Below are 18,231 nucleotides of genomic sequence, written 5' to 3' on the forward strand. Positions count from 1 at the left end.
TGCTGGTGGGAGCCGGGGAGGGGTGTACAGTCTTCCCTTGCTGCTATGCGACGGTGATGACCCCTGTGCCTGTCTCAGAGAGCAGATGCAGCTATCTTACAGCATGCTCTGTGGAGCCTGCTTGCTTAGACAGCTTGGGGGTGCTGGGCCTTGGTCACCCAAGCTGGACAGACAGAAGTGACCCTTGCTGCGCTGACCTCACCTGAGAGTGTGGGCAGCAGCAGGCACCTGTGAGCTGAGGGAAGCCTTTCTGGCTGGGCAGCTGCTCCTTGGTAGCAGTACGAGTGTGTGTGGCCCATGTGGCATCCAATGGCCCTAAAGGGGATTGCTTTCCACGGTGCCCAGGCACACTTCTTGGATCACGATCTTGGGCTTTACACTTTATCCATCCTGTGTTCCCACAGAGGGGGAGACTAGACAGGACAGTGTCCTCGATGGCACCTGACAATTAGTGGCACATAGAACTCTGTTTGGGGTCAAAAGGGAGACATCTGAAAGAACCCAGATTTCTCTGGCAGCCCTAGAAGCTACAGAAGATTCTAGGGACAGGAAGTAGGAAGTGCCTCCTGCTGCCGCACACCATCTTCCTCCAGCTGCTTCTGCTTTTTGGGAAGTGACTGGGAATCCTTCTGGCCCAGCCACCAGGCTGGTGGCCTTCGGCAGCATCTATGGACACAGTATCTCCAACAGAGTGGTAGGGAGGACAGTAGTGACAGCTCTGACATCAGCTGTGGTCCAAGGCCTGATGCAAGGAAACGGGCAACTCCCCTCTCAGCCCTGCTCCAGGACGCAAGGAGGTGCTCTGGAGCACCTCTGTTCTGTTGGAGGGCTCCTCTCTCACTCAAGGTGACTGCCCTCGGCACCGTCATATATGGATCTGAGACTCTGTGACCGGGCTCTTTCGATCCCAAACTGCTGTCCTTCAGCAAGAGACAGAGTAGGGCAGTTATCCCTAGCTCCTGCCATTCCCAAACTGTTCCCCAGGGCCAAGTTTAGCTGGGGTGAGGGAGGACCTAAGATGGAATGCGACACAAAGCATGGGATGGACTGACAGTGCAATGAGGCAGCAACTCCAGCAGAGCGCATGCCTTGCTCACCTATCAGCACTTCCCACTTGCCGTTGGCCTGGGTCACTTCGTAAGCGCAGCGCATCTCACTCAGGCTCACGCCCCCGAGGATGAAAATGATGAGACGGGGGCCACTGCGGTACTCCCCGGGAGCCTTGTTCTTGTGCCAGTGTCCATAGCGGGCGCTGAGGGGGGAGAGAGGTCAGTGACAGGTGACTCGGTGTCCAGAGGGTTCTGTGCCACACACCGGTTTTGGCCAAACTGCACAGTGCTGCAGGTGCCTGGGCTGTGAATGCCAGCCTCTTTGAAATACACAGGTACCAAGACTGGCTGGTCTCAGCAGCTTTGCCTGGCTGGTTCTCAGTCAGATGTCTGCTTCAGATCAGGCCTGGCCCTGAGCTTGCCTGGGACTCTGCACCACTGAGCAGTGGGGAGAGGCGGAGGGCTGCGTCAGGTTGGCACACTGATCGCATGAGGCTTTGAGGGGGCCAGACGTCCTGGTACTGTGTCCCCAGGGAAAGGCACTTGCCTCTAAGAAGTCAGAGGCTCACAGGATAGGGATGGCTGAATGCCCTGGGACAGACAAGGGCCACAGAGTGCTGCTCAGGTTTTACTGGGGAGGTAAAAAGCAGGCGGCTCTTCACTACCAGACCTCCCTCTGTCCCTGGACTTCCTCAGTAGGGACCTGGACTCAGATACAAGGAGAGATGGACTGTCCAGGCTGAGAAAACAGACATCAGGAAAGGGAGGAAGCAAGCACCCTCTAGACACCAGGATGCGCTGTCCGGCAGCCCTGGAAGCAGCTGGGCACCATCAGTCAGTCTCTTCTATGAACCGCCAGCCTAGCAAGGGCAGCACTTGGAGGTGGTGTTTTATTCACATTTGGCAATGGTTTGTTCACCTTTGCTGCCATCCAAGGGGATGGTCATTGCCATAGAAGCCACTGCAGACCTCTGGCCCAGGCCCAGGCAAAGGCCAAGGGTGCACACAGAAAGAAGAAAAGCCAGAGTCAAGCCAAAGAAAAGGGACAGCAGCTTGTATTCTACAGTGCTGCTGGTCACAGTGGAGCACCCTTTAATCCCAATCTTGGAAGACAGAACTCACATGTGGATCTCTGTGAGTTCAAGGCCAGCCTGGTCAATATAGTGAGTTCTAGGACAGCCAAGGTGAGATTTTTGTCTCAAAAACAAAAAACAAACAAACAAACAAAAAAAGCCAGGGTGGTAGTGGCACACACTTTTAATCCCAGCACTCCGAAGGCAGAGGCAGGTGGATCTCTGAGTTTGGGACCAGCCTGATCTACAGAGTGAGTTCTAGGACAGCCAGGACGACACAGAGAAATGCTGTCTCGAAAAACAAAACAACCCAACAAAACAAACGAACGAACAAGCCTCAAACAAAACAAAGCAAAAGGAGGAGTAAAGAAGTGTCAACCCTGGGCACAGAGCCATCGGTCCCCACTGCAGCCACTGACAGCTCTCCAGGCTCAGCCTCCAGCTCTTAGGAGCCGCTGTCGGAATACTTGTCAGCTGGCAGACACCCAGGCCATTTCCACGCTAGGCAATTATGAATAGAAGTGCTGTGAAGCTGAGCTTCTGTGATTAAACAGGTGGCTAGGGACTTTCAAAGAACACTCGATAAAGACCTACTAAAGGGGGGCTGCAGATGTGTGTGCACACACATGTATAAATGCAGAGGTCCAGAGACACAAGTAGGCCTGGCTTGTTCAAGGATGAGCAAGGAGGTAGTGCCTGAGGCAGACAGGATGCAGGAAGGAAGAAGGGCTGGGAGCCAAAGGAAAAGCCTACGGCCTGTGTGGACCTGGGCCCGCTGCGCCCTGACCACCGTGTATGATGTGGGGCCCGCTGCGCCCTGGCCATCGTGTATGATGTGGGGTCCTGCTGCGCCCTGGCCATCGTGTGTGATGTGGGGCCCGCTGCGCCCTGACCACCGTGTATGATGTGGGGCCCGCTGCGCCCTGGCCATCGTGTATGATGTGGGGTCCTGCTGCGCCCTGGCCATCGTGTATGATGTGGGGCCCGCTGCGCCCTGGCCATCGTGTATGATGTGGGGCCCGCTGCGCCCTGGCCATCGTGTATGATGTGGGGTCCTGCTGCGCCCTGGCCATCGTGTATGATGTGGGGTCCTGCTGCGCCCTGGCCATCGTGTATGATGTGGGGTCCTGCTGCGCCCTGGCCATCGTGTGTGATGTGGGGCCCGCTGCGCCCTGGCCATCGTGTGTGATGTGGGGCCCGCTGCGCCCTGGCCATCGTGTATGATGTGGGGCCCACTGCGCCCTGGCCATCGTGTATGATGTGGGGTCCTGCTGCGCCCTGACCATCGTGTATGATGTGGGGTCCTGCTGCGCCCTGGCCATCGTGTATGATGTGGGGTCCTGCTGCGCCCTGGCCATCGTGTATGATGTGGGGCCCGCTGCGCCCTGGCCATCGTGTATGATGTGGGGCCCACTGCGCCCTGGCCATCGTGTATGATGTGGGGTCCTGCTGCGCCCTGACCATCGTGTATGATGTGGGGTCCTGCTGCGCCCTGGCCATCGTGTATGATGTGGGGTCCTGCTGCGCCCTGGCCATCGTGTATGATGTGGGGCCCGCTGCGCCCTGGCCATCGTGTATGATGTGGGGCCCACTGCGCCCTGACCATCGTGTATGATGTGGGGTCCTGCTGCGCCCTGACCATCGTGTATGATGTGGGGTCCTGCTGCGCCCTGGCCATCGTGTGTGATGTGGGGCCCACTGCGCCCTGACCATCGTGTATGATGTGGGGTCCGCTGCGCCCTGACCATCGTGTGTGATGTGGGGCCCACTGCGCCCTGACCATCGTGTATGATGTGGGGTCCGCTGCGCCCTGACCATCGTGTATGATGTGGGGCCCGCTGCGCCCTCGCCATCGTGTATGATGTGTGTGTGGGGTTCTGATGACACATGCCATTCACAGCCACAGCACCCCAGACACTCACAGAGGTCCCCCCACCCCCAGCTTTCCCCGCATCAACCCACCTGACAGCAGTGGTGCTGAAGGACGCAGAGGAGCGGGTGGAGATATACGGGTAGTGTTTTGTGTCCAGTTTGTCTTCAATAGTGTCCTAGAGAGGAGAACGACACAGATCAGCCACGTGTGCTTGGTTAGTCCGATGGGAGCTAAACCAAGAGGATGTGAAGAGAAAGTCAGGTAGCGACCACGTCTGCAGCAGGCACTCTTCCTGTGCCAGGGGCCCAGCACAGGCCCAGGCTATGGTGCTCACTCAGCTGCAGGCTGTTAGGCTGCCTGGCCCTATGGGACACTCTGTCAGACATACAAAGCACTAATTTCCCTTCATGCCTGCAGTGTACTCCACTGTGTAACCCACTGAGGCCAAACACGCTGTACTCTGTCCACTAAATCCCTGACATGTGCTGTCAGCCTGGTGAAAACTGGGTTTGGGTAGCGCCTCCCGTGTCGTGTGTCACAGGGCGAATTGTCCGGCTGGTGGATTCTAGCCACCTGGAAATCCACACTCCACTCAGGAGCAGCACGAGAAGCCTACACAGGCCTCCTAAGGGAGCAGGGAGGAGGGGCAGGAAAAACCGGGGCGACGCACCAGAGCGCAGCCTCCTCCGTCCCACAGCCAGGGACAGGCAGTTTGTCCCACTCACCCTTCTGGTTTGTAGGTTTTAAAAATAAGACACTGACTCAGCCTACATAAATACCCTCCTTCTAGCTTATAATTTGGTAGCAATACCTGAACTAACTCAGGGAGACGAGGCAAGGTGCTAGCTGGTCTCTGGATGCCCATTTTGTTTGCCTATCAAGAGCAGAAGTTGGGCGGATTGTCACATCCAACCTAATGGACCTAGTGCTGTAGGCCCTGCAGGGTTCCTGCTGTGATGAGGAGGTTTGGGAGCCACACCCCAGAGCTGCTGCAAAGCCCACCGCCTTGCATCCCTTGACAGCCAACAAGCATGGCGTCGCAGCTTAGCCTGAGGCTCTGTGCCATGGACACAGGGCACAAAGTGACAGAATCACCATATTAGAAGATGACCCCGGGGGTGTGACACAGTCGGTAGAGTACTTGTCTAGCATGTGTCAAGCCCTGGGCTGATCCCGCACTGCAGAAACTGGGCATAGTGGAACATGTTTTTACTCCAGCTCTGACATGAGAGAGAACAGGAAGATCAGAAGTTCAAGGCCAGCCTGGGCTTGAGACCCAATCTCAAAAACAAAAGATGGCCTCCACCAGGGCAGCAAGGATATATGTAAATAGCATCGCTGACCAGAGCTTTCGGCACGTAACAGGTTCTGTGATGCTGGACAGTCAGACACATGAGGGGCCATGGGCAGGAAGCAGGACCAGGAAGTGGGGGTAAGGACAGGACTATTCCAGGGGACTAGTTTGAGGCGCAGAGCCCAGGTCGGTGTGCTGGTATAGGGAGAGCTCAGGAGGGCAGCAGGGGGAGACCTGGGTGGGTTGCAGCCCCCCCTGTGGCCACCCTGCCACATCTGGCTGGGTGTGATGTAGAAGGCCCACATCCCCTAGCACAGTGTGTGCACGTTCCTCATCTGAACGTGGCAGGCTGACATGAACCTGGATCTTCAGGGCTCTGCACCACAGAGGCACCTCTACAGCATGCGGCTGTATCCCCTAAGACCGCAGCAGTGGGCAGGCGGACCATGAGTCTCCACGTGTCTGTCTTTCCCCCCTAGTTTTACTCGACATGAGAGGAGGCTCCCTCTCATGTGTGGCTATGGGAGGACTGACAGAGCCCCTGAGGTCTGGGTACTTATGCCCACAGGAACTAAGTCACGGGGTGTCGCGGCTACCTGAGAACAGGGGTGCTGGGACCTGGGCCACCTACTGAAGAGCATCCAGGTCCTGCTGCCACATCCCAGACTGACCTCCATAATGTCTTTAATGATCGGGGTCCATCGGGAGAGCTGGTAGGTCTGCTCGCTGATGCGCTCCTTCCGCTCCGGCTTGCTTCTGCGGCGGAGAGTGGACTGAACGCAAGCACACACAAGGTCAGACTTGGGTCAGGGCCGCCTGGGTCCCTCAAGGTCCCTCTTCAGAGTTAGCATTGGCAAAGAGCAATAAAGGAGAGGGTCCACCCAGCAGCTCCCCAAAATGTACCTCTGCCCCACCCGCCAAATGCACCTCTTTAACAAAGTCTGAAAACAAGGGAGACTTGAGAAAACGGTTTTTGCTGTTTTGGGGTTTTTTTTTTGACACAGAGTTTCTCCGTGTAGCCCTAGCTGTCCCAGACTCCCTTTGTCTGCCTCCAGAGAGTGCTGGTGTTAGAGGTGTGCACCACCACGCCCAGCTCAAAGTATGTTTTTGTTTTTGTTTTGTTTTGTTTTGTTTTGTTTTTCCGAGACAGGGTTTCTCTGTGTTAGCCTGGGCTGTCCTGGACTCACTTTGTAGACCAGGCTGGCCTCAAACTCACAGCGATCCGCCCGCCTTTGCCTCCTGAGTGCTGGGATTAAAGGCGTGTGCCACCACGCCTGGCATCAAAGTATGGTTTTTAAGTCATGAAAAACTGTGGTGGTTTGACTCAGAATGGTGCGCACAGACTCATATATGTCTGAATGCTGGTCAGCAGGGAGTGGCACTATTTGAACAGATTAGAAGGAGTAAGATGCGGCCTTGTAGGAGAAAGTGTGTTACTGGGGGTGGGCTTTAAGGTTTCAAAAGCCCTTGCCAGGCCTGGCCTGTCTCTCCAAAACCACACATCTGCTGTCATGCTCTCCGCCATGAGGATAATAGCGGAGCAAGCTCCCAGTTAAATGCTTTCTTTTATGAGCTGCCTTCATCATGGTGTCTCCTCACAGCAACAGACCAGTGACTAAGACAGGAGCTCAAATATGGAAGTGCTGTGACAAAAAACAGCAAACAAAAGATCCATCCCGGTGTGGCGACTCATATCTGCAATCCCAGCACTTGGGAGGCTGAAGCAAGGGGACCGTGAATTCAAGACCAGCCCTGGGCTACAGAGTGAGGCTCTGTGCCAAAAGAGAAATATGGGTAGTTACAAACAATTTGCTGTCTATGGAGAAGACGCGAGGTTGGGTTTGGCTTGGACTTCTGCTTCATGTCAGCAGCACGGCTGCTCTAGATCAATCAGTTTCGCTGTTTTGAGCCATTTGTGACCCAGGTTCTAAAAACACCGACCCCTGCCAGCTGCAGCGGCCGCTGGTCAGATCAATGGAACCCGGTCCCTCTGGGAGATCCCTGCTGGCTTTGGGGGGGTGGAAGCACACAGTGGGGCTCCTCCATCTGGGGTTCAAAGCACTGTCTTAAACAGAGGATCCACCCTCTCTCTCAGAGGACACTGTATAGCCCCCGGCCTTCTACTCTGTCTGCCTGATGTCGCTCTCAGTCACCCCACTGCCAAAGACATGGAGAAAAGAGCTGGCCTGACAATGCTGCCATCCTTCCAGGAGGTGCTGAGTCTAATGTGCCCAAAGGCAAGGTCACACACACGATATGACAGGGAAGTTGGGGGTGACCCATTTTGGACGAGTTCAGAGACAGCTCAGCTTTAGTGGCCATGTGACTCCTGGACACGTGTCTAATTCCTGACGTTGACCTCTGTCTCACTGTCCTTTCCTGCCTCATCTCTGACTCTCTCTCCTCCTCTCCCCGGCCTACAGACGGGCCCTTACATCTGTGACGATGGGCACGCCAAGGTGAGCCATGTTGGTGATGATCTCACTGTCCTCCGGAGGGATCTGCGCATGCTGGATGAGCTTGTTTAGGTTTTCCTCAGTGATGCCTGAAAAACAAGACTCCTGGTCACCTCACCTAAGCCCTGCCACGCCCACCCCACAGGCAGAGCCAGCGGCCTTCCTTCTCCTCCTCGGTGGTGGCGGTGGCGGTCCAGGTGCTGCTCTGTCAGCCATACCTACCGTGGAGTCAGAATAACCCCCCACTCTACCGGAGCCAGCCTGACCCGAGGCACCTGCCCCTCCCGGTCTGTTTCCATCCACTGGGGCTTCCCAGCATTCCTTCCTCACTTGCACCCCGCACCAAAGTCTCATTACCCTTTTGTCGTACAATGACATGAGCAAAAACTATTTGTTGTTGTTTTTGTTTGTTTGTAGACAGGGTCTTGTGTAGTCTAGGCTAGCCTTAAACTTACTTCTGTAGCTAAGGCTGGCCTTGAACTCCTGATATCCCTGCCTCTACCTCCCAAAGGATTACAGGCAGAATAGCTGTCATTGAAAGGTCTTGACTACTAATGAGATGCAACTAGGAAACACGTGGCAGGCTGAGTGCTGGCTAACTGGCTGGAGGAGTCAGATGGTGCCACTTGTGTCACCTGCTTCTTATCCACTCAGGGCTGCTGAGCAGGCCCAGTCTGTGGGGCATCTGACCTTGTCCCTCTGCAGCTCATGCTGGAGGAGTCCCTTGGCCCTCCCGGTCCCCCGCTTCCAGGGCTGCACGCTGGCGTCTGCCTTGGCCATCTCCCACTCCTCCTCCTGTCCTTCCCGGCTCCTACCGTTCTTCAGGAAGATGTAGAGAAGGATGATGCGGATTTTGTCGTAAGTGCTGACGTTCGCATCCAGCAGGATGGGGACAATGGCTCTCATGGGGTCCTTGATTTTCTCCCCCTCAGCATCTGTGCCCATCGCCAGGTCCTGTAGAAAACACAGCTTGCTGGCCCTATTTCTGTAACAGTCTGTGACAGTCAGAAAGTCCACTATCTACAAGTGCCCGACTTTGTGGTGTGGTTGGGGCTGGCTGTGAGCAGGTCTCCTGCAGCAACGGGCTGACCCGGAATCCCAGAAGGCCGTGCTCAAGACCCCTGAGATTCTTCCCCAAAGCAGGTACAGTGATTGGTCACACTGTTCCCTACAGGGGGAGGCCAGGGCACTTGTACCTGTGACATACACAACCTAGCTGAGGGACTTGGGGCTTGCTTCCCACCCATGAAAACTTGGGCATCACAAGGGGCCTCTGCGTGGCTGGATCCCTTCCATCCTGACTCTCCTGGCACGGAAGGGCACACTAAATTTTCACAACGCTGAGTTCTGCCTCTGCTTCCTGAGTGCTAGGATTATAGGTGTGCACCACCACAACCCACTTAATACTTCTTATATTTTTAACCACTTGCAAAAAAACAACAACTGTGCTTCCAAAATTAATTTCAACTCGCTTCTTACTGACTAGCCCAGTGGTTCTTGACCTTCCTAATGCTTTGACTCTTTAATACAATTCCTCATGTTGTGGTGACCCCCAACCATAAAATTATTTGCTACTCTATAACTGTAATTTTGCTACTGTTATGAGTTGTAATGTAAACATCTATCTGATGTGCCACCCCTGTGAAGGGCTGTTCAAATCCCAGAGGGGGAGTGACACACAGGTTGAGAAATGCTGGGCTAGACAGACAGACTCCGCTCTATGGAAGGTGGAGCTCTTGAGGAGAGGGTGTGTGTTTGAGGAGGGCGCCTGAGAAACTGGCACCTTCTAAGCCAGGGAACACTACTGAACTGGAGCACGTGAGCCTCCACTGAGCCTCTCCAGCAAGCCACGCCTGGGGATCTGAGCTCCACACCGAGAGCTCTGCTGTAATGGCTTTGGTGGTGGCATGTGTGATGGGGTGGCCTAAGCTGTCCGGGCTGGCCTCAAACCTGTGGTCCTCCTGGCTCAGCTTTCTAAGCAGCTGCGGTTACAGGTCTGTGCCACCAAGCTGGCAGTTCAAAACCTTTCAGTGTCTCCTTCCTTGCTTTAGAAGCTGACACACGGAGGCTAAGAGGATGGCTCGGTGTCCGAGGGCCTCCTCAGGCCATGTGAGGTCCTGGGTCTGATCTCTTGAGGCCACTAGCCGAGGGGATTGAAGTCAATAACAAAACAGATGCCACACAGCTCAGGAGCTTTGCCGCGCCCCTGGCTTTGGAACTCTCCACAAGGCGAAGATGATGTCAGGGCTATGAGTTAGCCGGTAGGGAAAGGGAAGCAGGGGACATCGTATACCCCCAGCGAGAGCAGAAGTTCCATCTGACCTCAGCTCCCAGGCCTGGGATTAACAAGGTTGGGAGGACTCAGACCTTGCTACGGCCCTGGTAGCCCGGGGTGCCAACGCTGGTCACAGTGGGACCAGAGCACATCGGAACATAAACATCAGCCCGCCCTGCCACTGTCAGGCTCACAACTCCCTCAGAGCTGTCACTCCAGGAAAAACAGAGCCTCTGGAAAGAGGCACGCATGCAAAGTCCAAACGGCACAGCACTCCAGATCCATCTAGGCCCTACCCGTCAAAGTGGAGCCACACTGGCGCCACAGGTGAGCCAACCCGGGGTCAGAGGCTCTCCCTTCTCTAGATCCTACGGTTCTGTAAGATGTTCAAGGTTACAGGTTAAAACCCAGTGGGGCGAACAGGTGGGGCAGCACCAGGCAGGCAGGGAAGGAAGGAGATCCCACCTGCTCCACGCGGCAGAGTTTGTCCACGGTGCCTTGGTAATGCTTCATGCAGTCTTCAGCAAGGTGCAGGTGAGTCGAATACTAGGAAAAGCGTAAGAGTCAGAACAGAGAGAACTGCTGATTCACATAATGCTGACGGGGTGTCCTCACAGAGGGAGAGTGGGGCGAACCACAGCCCACAGGAGAGGAAGGAGACATCTTTTAGGAGGGTGCAGTGGCACGAGGCACACCTCCCTCCAGAAGCGGCTCCTGGTGAACACCTTGCAGGTCGTGATAGCGGTTCACTTTTATGATCAGCACAGAAGCCCTGCCACCTCCTGGCCCTCTCTCACGCCAGCCCCTCCGAGGGAGGCTGGCAGCTGTATGTGGACAGCCAGCATCAGCTAAGGCCAGGGAGGTGAGGAACCCCTGGTCAACAGTAAGGGAGGACCAAGAGGGAAGGAAAAAGATGGAGACAGGAAGAGAGAGCAACAGGAAACAGTCTCTCTTTCCTTCCCTTTTTAGTGAGAGTGGAAGCCAGGGGCTGTAGGTTTCCATGCAGCCACAGGTGCAGCAGGCCGGGAGCAGCCTGGAGCCCGGCTCTGATGAGCGGGACACTCTGGGCGGGGTCTCCATACCTTGCTGAGCTCCTTCTGGTACTGAGGCATTTTCTTCAGCATCTGGGACAGGTCCCGCATGGTGGTCTATGAGGAAGGAAACCCCGTGTCACTAATAAAGCCTTGGGAAGCTGCAAGGCCCATGGCAGGACAGCAGGCACAGTAGACTTCACAAATGTCGGTTCCTGGACTCCAATGTAGTGACCCAAATGTCACAGCTGTCTTCAGGGGGAGGATTAAACCTTGAAGTCGGTTAACTTTTAAATTGTATATATTTTTATTTTTATCATACATGCTTAAATGATTTATTTATTTAATTATATGTCTGTGTGTGGGTTGTGCACAGCTGAATGCAACTGTGGGGGCCCGAAGGCATCAGACCCCCTGGAGCTGGAGTTACAGGCAGTTGTGGGCTGACGTGGGTTCTGGGAACCCACAGAGAACGCAGGTCCTCTGTAAGAGCAGTAATTGCTCTTCGTCACTAAGCCATGTCTCCAGCCCTTTAATCACAGTCTAATTAATTATGTGATTGTGCCTGCGCACAAGTACACCTGCATGAGTGTCACAGCACACTTAGAGAAGTCTCAGGGGATGTCTTACATGAGCCACTTTTCTCCTTCTGACACGTGAGTTCCAGGAACTAAACTCAGGTCGTCAGGCAAAGTCTTTACCTGCCGAACCATCTTGGCTGGCACTAAGGGTAAGCGCCACTACATCTGGCTGGGCAGGACACTTCTAACACAGTAAAAGAAGGCCAGAGCCAGCAGTGGCCTCAGTAGGCCTACCACAAGCTAAGACACTCTGTCAACTCTTTTGGCTTAAGATCGGTATCTTAACCATCCAGATCCGAGAAAGCAGCTCTTCACAAACACTGACAGCAGGAGCTCCAGACAGGATCTGTCTGCTGTGCTGGGGTCAAAGCCAAGGTCTGTGCCCACTAAACAAGCACTCTGCCACTGAGCCACACACCCGTGCCCCAGATATGGGTCTTAAAAGCAAAACCAAAGTAGACAGTTTAATGAATGGAGACCCCACCCATGCACTCCTGGTGGGACACAGAGAGGGCAGGGGCTGGCCCTCAGGGGGTCTGGGCACTGGCATGGCTTACCTTCTCCCCCGAGTACCAGGGCCTCAGTATGGCCTGCTGACCCCCAGGATGCCTGCACACGGGCAGGACTTACTGATCCCAGGACATCTGGGCACCAGCAGGCTTACCTTCTCTCCAGTGTTCATCCTCTTGCTAGAGGAAAAGTCCTTCAGCGACCGGGTGACTTCCCTGAAAAATGGAGGGGGTGGGGAGGCAGCCATGCTCAATGCAGTGCCCAGGGCTCTCCGCAGAGACCACTGAAGCCGTGTGGAGCCTTCCTGAGAGACTAAGTGACAATTCTCTTCCCACTGAGGTATGTATTTAAAGTGAAGGGCACATGCTGTTCCAATTGACACTCTAAATCACTGGTCTGTCTCCAGGGCAGTGTGTGCCAGATGATTCAAGGGCAAAGAGATCAGTCTTGGACTGTCCCCTTGTGTTTATTTTCTTTCTTCTTTTTCAAATGCACACAAATTGAAACATTCATGGTTTATGTTTGGAAAATGCAAACGCATGTAGCATAAATGTAATGGCAGGAAATATGGGTCAGTATTTCCTCCCCAATATCAGGCATGGTGGTTCACCAAAGCCTTTAATCCCAACAGAAGTAGCGGATCTTTGAGTTCGAGGCCAGCATAATCTTTTTCTTTTTTTCCTGGGACAGGGTTTCTCTGTGTAGCCCTGGTTGTCCTGGACTCACTTTGTAGACCAGGCTGACCTAGAACTCAGAGATCCGCCTGCCTCTGCCTCCTGAGTGCCACCATGCCCAGTAGAGGTGGACTTTTTAAATTGGCCAAATTGGAGAATCGCACGAGGAAGGAACAGGAGGGAACTGTCAGCCTTGGTTAGCACGTTGGCAGCTTTGCCAAGGGGAAGAGTCTGAGCTTACTTCCCAAGTGGCTGGGTGTGCATGGTTACCCCAGCCCAGGGGTGAGGGCCCACCCTGGGGAAGGTGTGACAGAGTTCTTACTGGGACACCTCTGCGATGTGCTTGTGGCGCAGTGCAATCCACAGGTCATCGTCCTCATCCAGAAGAACCTCTTTCACCCGTGCCTCTCCAATGCCGCTGGTCTCATACCTGGAGGAGACAGGACTTGGGTAGGGCCCACATCCCCGTGCCAGGTCCCACATCCCAATGGCATGCCCCACATCCCCATGGCATGTCCCGTGCCCCCTTTGGATTTTTTGTTTGTTTTATGAGACAGGGTTTCATGTGCCCCAAGATAACTTCAGACTCCCTAAATAGCTAAGGCAGGCCTTGAACTCTTGATCTTCCTGCCTCCACCTCCCTAAGTGCTGGGATGATAGGTGTCTCTTTTGGTTTCTAAGGATAACACCTGTTTTCTCTGCTGCCAGATGATTCCAGGTGTGGCTCATAACACCACTGACCACATGACAGGCTGACCAGGCCATCTGGGACAGCACAAATGAGCAAGGGGAAAGCACTCTGCCCAAAGCCAGAGAGCTGTGTTTTAAGCCTTCAGAGCTGGGAGGTCGAGGGCCTGTACCAGTTACATGTGAGTCTAGAGTTACATGGGCATACATGTTTGCCCCTCTCTGGGAAAGGGGAGGGATGCATCTGCCTACATGTTTCCAGAAGCTTCTGGGATGGGTCCTCAGCATAATATTACACATGGAATCGTGAATGGCCAGAGGAGACAAGATCAGGAACCAAAAGAGAGAAGGGATGGAAGCCATGAATAGATTTAGAAACATCAGTTTAAGATTGAGTAAGTAAGTAAGTGAGACTGGGTACCTCTGTGCAGTCCTACATACGTTCCTTGCTTACGTAGACCAGGCTGGTCTTAAACTCAGAGATCCTCCTACCTCTGCCACCTGAGGGCTAGGATTGAAGAAGTGTGACGCCAGCCAGGTGTGGTAGGCAGAGGCAGGCGGATTTCTGTGAATTTGAGGCCAGCCTGGTCTATAAAGTGAGTCCAGGTCAGCCAGGGCTACACAAAGAAAAACCAAAACAAACAAAAACCCCAAAACAAACAAACAAAAAAAGAAAGCGGGTGACACCACACCCAGCAGAATCTTCATTTAAAAAAAAAAGGGAGATGTATTTATTTTATTTTATTTATATGAGTGTTTGCCTATATGCATGTATGTGTACCATGTATGTGCCTGGTGCCCACAGAGGCCAGAAGAAGGTGCCAATTCCCCTGGAATTGGAATTACAACCAGTTTTCAAGCCACCATGTGGGTGCTGGGCACTGACTCCTGTCCTCTGCAAGAGTAGCCAATGCTCTTAACGACGAAGCCATCTCTGCAGCTCTAGAATCATTCTGTTTGTTTGTTTATTTCACATTTGTGTTTTGCCTGTGTGTCCGTACGCCATGTGGGTGCCTGATGTGCGTGGAGGCCCAAAGAGGGCGTCAGGTCCCCTGGAATTGGAGTTACAGATGGCTGTTAGCTACCTTGTGTGTGCTGAAAATCAGACTTGGGGAGTCTGGAAGAGCAGCCATGTGCTTAACCACTGAGCCATCTCTCCAGTCCTGGAACCTCCATTTTAAAGCCATTCTTTGTTGTGAGACAGGGTCTCACACTGAAGTGTCCAGGCTGACCTCAAACTCACGACCCTCTTGCCCTCAGGCTCCTCAGGCTCCCGAGTGTGGAGCTTACAGGCAGGTGATATTTCTTGTGATGAAGAAAGCACTTTCACTGCACAGAACAAAACATTTTTGCCACAATCATATTTTATGATCTGTAATTAAGAACTTCCAATTCAGTTGGGCACAGCATGGTGGCGCACGCCTTTAATCCCAGCACTTGGGAGGCAGAGGCAGGTGGATCGCTGTGAGTTTGAGGCCAGCCTGGTCTACAGAACGAGTCCAGGACAGTCAAGGCTAACACAGAGAAACCCTGTCTTTAAAAACCAAAAACCAACCAAATAGACAAAAAAAAAAAAAAAAAAAAAAAAAAAAAAAAAAAAAACCCAACCAAACAAAAACATTCTTTTGGGGGAGGGGGAAGCTGGAGAAATGGCTCAATGGATAAAGCGCTTGCCACCAATGTTTGAGGACAAGAGTTCAGATGCCCAGAAGCCACATAAACGTCAACAGGCACAGCAGCCATCTATGATCCAGCACTGGGGTGGCTGAGACAAGGGGGTGGGTGCCTGGGGTAAACTTAAAAGGTAGACAGTCAAAACTGACAAGCTCTGGGTTCAGTGAAAGACTTTGCCTCAATAAGGCAGAAAGTGATTTTAAAAAATGTCATCCAACATCAATTATGGGCCTACCTTTGTGCATACACATGCCCCACCCCCAAACATGCATAGCACACGTGACATGTATGCAAACTTCACACACATACCAAAAGAAGAATTTAAAAAAAAAAAAAACACCAAAACATCCTTTTTTTTAGTCAGAGGAATTCCAGTTGTCTGCAGAGCTGGTCACTGTGGACCCTGTCACTTAATACTTACTTGTAAACGTCATTTTCAATAGGCAGCAGGTCGTAACTCATGGCCTGAAAAGTCAACTCATGAAGCACAGGGGAGCTGGGGTCAAAGCCTCGATCCAGGATCAGGAGCTGGGACCTCGCCTTGTCGGGACCCTGGCAAGAGAGAGGGAGCTGCTCCAAAAGCCACCCAACCAACGAGCAGAGCCTCTTTGTTACAGGGCACCAGGGAGCGAGCTCTGGGGAGCAAGGCCACCACAACAGCAATTCCAGGTGAGGCGCTGGTTTCCTATGGGCCTCTGACACAGCCCTGAAGCTTATGCAACCGAGCAGCCGCTTGTTACAAACGTGGTGACCAGCTGTCTGGAGCGCTCACTGCTTGGGGCTCTGATTACAAGTCTACAGCCCTAACGGAGCAGCTCTGGGTCTAGGGAACCAGCTGGGGTCTCCCACAGCGAGCATGCGCTCTGCCACTGACTGGGCCCTCGGCCCCAGCTCTGTATCTCAGAGGCAGTTCTAAGTTACATAAAGTGCACAGAACTGTGCACCCATGGCATATGTGCAGACACCGGACTGCACCGCTCTCAACTTGCTACCTTTGCTACTTTGCTACTGGTGAGTTCCCTGGCCATTGAGGGCTGAAGCTGGGAGTGCTAGCAAGCAGGAACAAGCTAGCTGTCCTGGCCATGCTGCGTGTTCCTGCATCAGCCTGCCCCGGGGGCACTGGGCACTCTATTAGAGACAGGAAAAGCAGCCCTCACATATGCTCGCTGAGCTGCAGGGCCACGCTGCCTCAAGGTCAGCCATACAAACACTGTTTACTCACACCGAGAACCTTGTGGTCCAAGGCCAGACTTACCTCCCCCATGGTTGGGTCATCAGCTTTATAAGCGTCCAGCTTGTCCTGGATCAGCTGAGCCAGCAAGGCATTGTCCTTGTATTCCCTGACAAAAGGAAAAAGACAGAGGGTGAGCCACCTGTGCCTCCAAATACTGTGCCAAGTGCAAGTGCCTCCAGGCAGCACACAGTACACAGCAGGACGGACAGGGGAGGTGAAGCATGGTCTATATTAAGATTTTTATAGTAAGAATGTACCAATGGGCCGGGCGTGGTGGCACACATCTTAAATCCCAGCACTCGGGAGGCAGAGGCAGGCGGATTGCTGTGAGTTCAAGGCCAGCCTACAAAGTGAGTCCAGGACAGCCAAGGCTGCACAGAGAAACCCTGTCTCGAAAAACCAAAAAATAAAAATAAAAAAAATAAAAAGAATAAGAAGGAGGAGGAGGAGGAGGAGGAAGAGGAAGAGGAAGAGGAGAAGAAGAAGAAAAACAAGAAGAAGAAAAACAAGAAGGAAAAGAATGTATCAATGTGTATGAGGCTGAGGGAGGAAAGCCACTGTGAGTTTAAGGCCAGCTTGGCCTACATAGTAAGACACTATCTCAAAAGTAAACAAACAAACCCACAAGTTATATGTGCAGTTTAAAGAGAAAACTGAAATACGCAGCTCAGTGCCCGGCCTATAAATTATCTTTCTCATTCCTTCTTCCAGTCTATGCAGAAGCAGAAATACCCTGTCCTCCATTCAAACCCTTCGCCAGCCTCTGGGCCACTGTCGCTCTGTTCCTGCTCCTGTGTCAGGAGGATGGCCAGGGCTCCATTCTTAACTTGTACTGGTGTTTTCTATGGTCCCGAACTTCAGCGGACCAGGAAACAAGGGCAGGTTCAGCCTGTGGCCTTCAGAAGCAGTCAGCTCGGAGCCACACACTGGTAGCCACTGGCCTCACCCATTGCTGGGCCTGAGACACACAGAGCGTCTGCTCGTCAGACTACAGCTGTCACCACAGCCAAGGCCTTCACTCTGCCTTTGGTGGCCTGGCCTCATTGTCCCCTTCTGCTTCTCCTTGCCTTGACTCCTGCTCAGTTCCTCTCCTAAAACTCTTGCTTTGCTCCCTGTGCCAACCTCTCGGGAAGTCTTGGGAAACTAAACCTGCCCTACATGGCTACTGCGCCAGACTAGACCACACTCACCCTTTGATTTCCCAAAGCCACTGCTTGCACCAACAGCAAGAGCCAAGTGCCAACGCAAATGCCCTCATCCTTCTCCTGCCTCTACCGCCACAGAAGCACTGTCCTAGGCTGCAGGGCCCCTGCTCTCTCTGGGCACCCCATCACTTTGGTCTGCTGCTTGAAGGCCCTGGGAAGTGAGTGCTTCTTTCACACATAGTGCACCCACCATTACCCGCTCTCCATCTGGAGCATCTGAGGGTGGGGCTGTGTCCTCAGCATGAAGTCCCCCCGGTACTCAACACACAGCAAGGGATGAGTCAATGACATCCTAAAACCCAAAGACTGGGCACTGCAGAGATGGCTTAGTGGTTAGGAACATGTACTGCTCTTCCAGAGGACCCAAGTTCAATTCCCAGCACCTGTGTCAGGTGACTTACAATTGCCTGTAACTCCAGCTCTAGAGGGTTCTGTCCCTCTGACCTCTGAGGTTACCTGTACTAGTGCATGTACCAACATATACATGCACTATTAAAGATAGTGATACCTTTATTATATCATATTATTATATGCTATATCTTTATTATATCTTGTAATATTAAAGATAGTAAAACTAAATCTTTTAATTTTATTTTTATATTTATTGTTTATTTT

General features: G+C 53.2%; 1 protein-coding gene across 2 annotated transcripts in view; it reads right to left on the reverse strand.

Annotated features, from left to right (window-relative positions):
- STXBP1 (syntaxin binding protein 1) overlaps positions 1-18,231 on the reverse strand; it is a 64,938-nt gene that overhangs the window by 7,490 nt on the left and 39,217 nt on the right. For both annotated transcript variants that reach the window (XM_084799373.1, XM_084799374.1), the window contains exons 8-18: positions 16,433-16,517; positions 15,599-15,729; positions 13,139-13,246; positions 12,297-12,357; positions 11,103-11,168; positions 10,486-10,566; positions 8,561-8,699; positions 7,725-7,834; positions 5,961-6,062; positions 4,085-4,170; positions 1,098-1,252 (exon numbers count right to left, since the gene is read on the reverse strand). In XM_084799373.1, the coding sequence (XP_084655499.1) occupies positions 1,098-1,252; positions 4,085-4,170; positions 5,961-6,062; positions 7,725-7,834; positions 8,561-8,699; positions 10,486-10,566; positions 11,103-11,168; positions 12,297-12,357; positions 13,139-13,246; positions 15,599-15,729; positions 16,433-16,517 (1,124 nt within the window). The remainder of the gene's footprint in view (positions 1-1,097; positions 1,253-4,084; positions 4,171-5,960; positions 6,063-7,724; positions 7,835-8,560; positions 8,700-10,485; positions 10,567-11,102; positions 11,169-12,296; positions 12,358-13,138; positions 13,247-15,598; positions 15,730-16,432; positions 16,518-18,231) is intronic.

The sequence above is a fragment of the Acomys minous genome, assembly GCF_964271855.1.
Source record: "Acomys minous genome assembly, chromosome: 10".
Lineage (NCBI taxonomy): Eukaryota > Metazoa > Chordata > Mammalia > Rodentia > Muridae > Acomys > Acomys minous.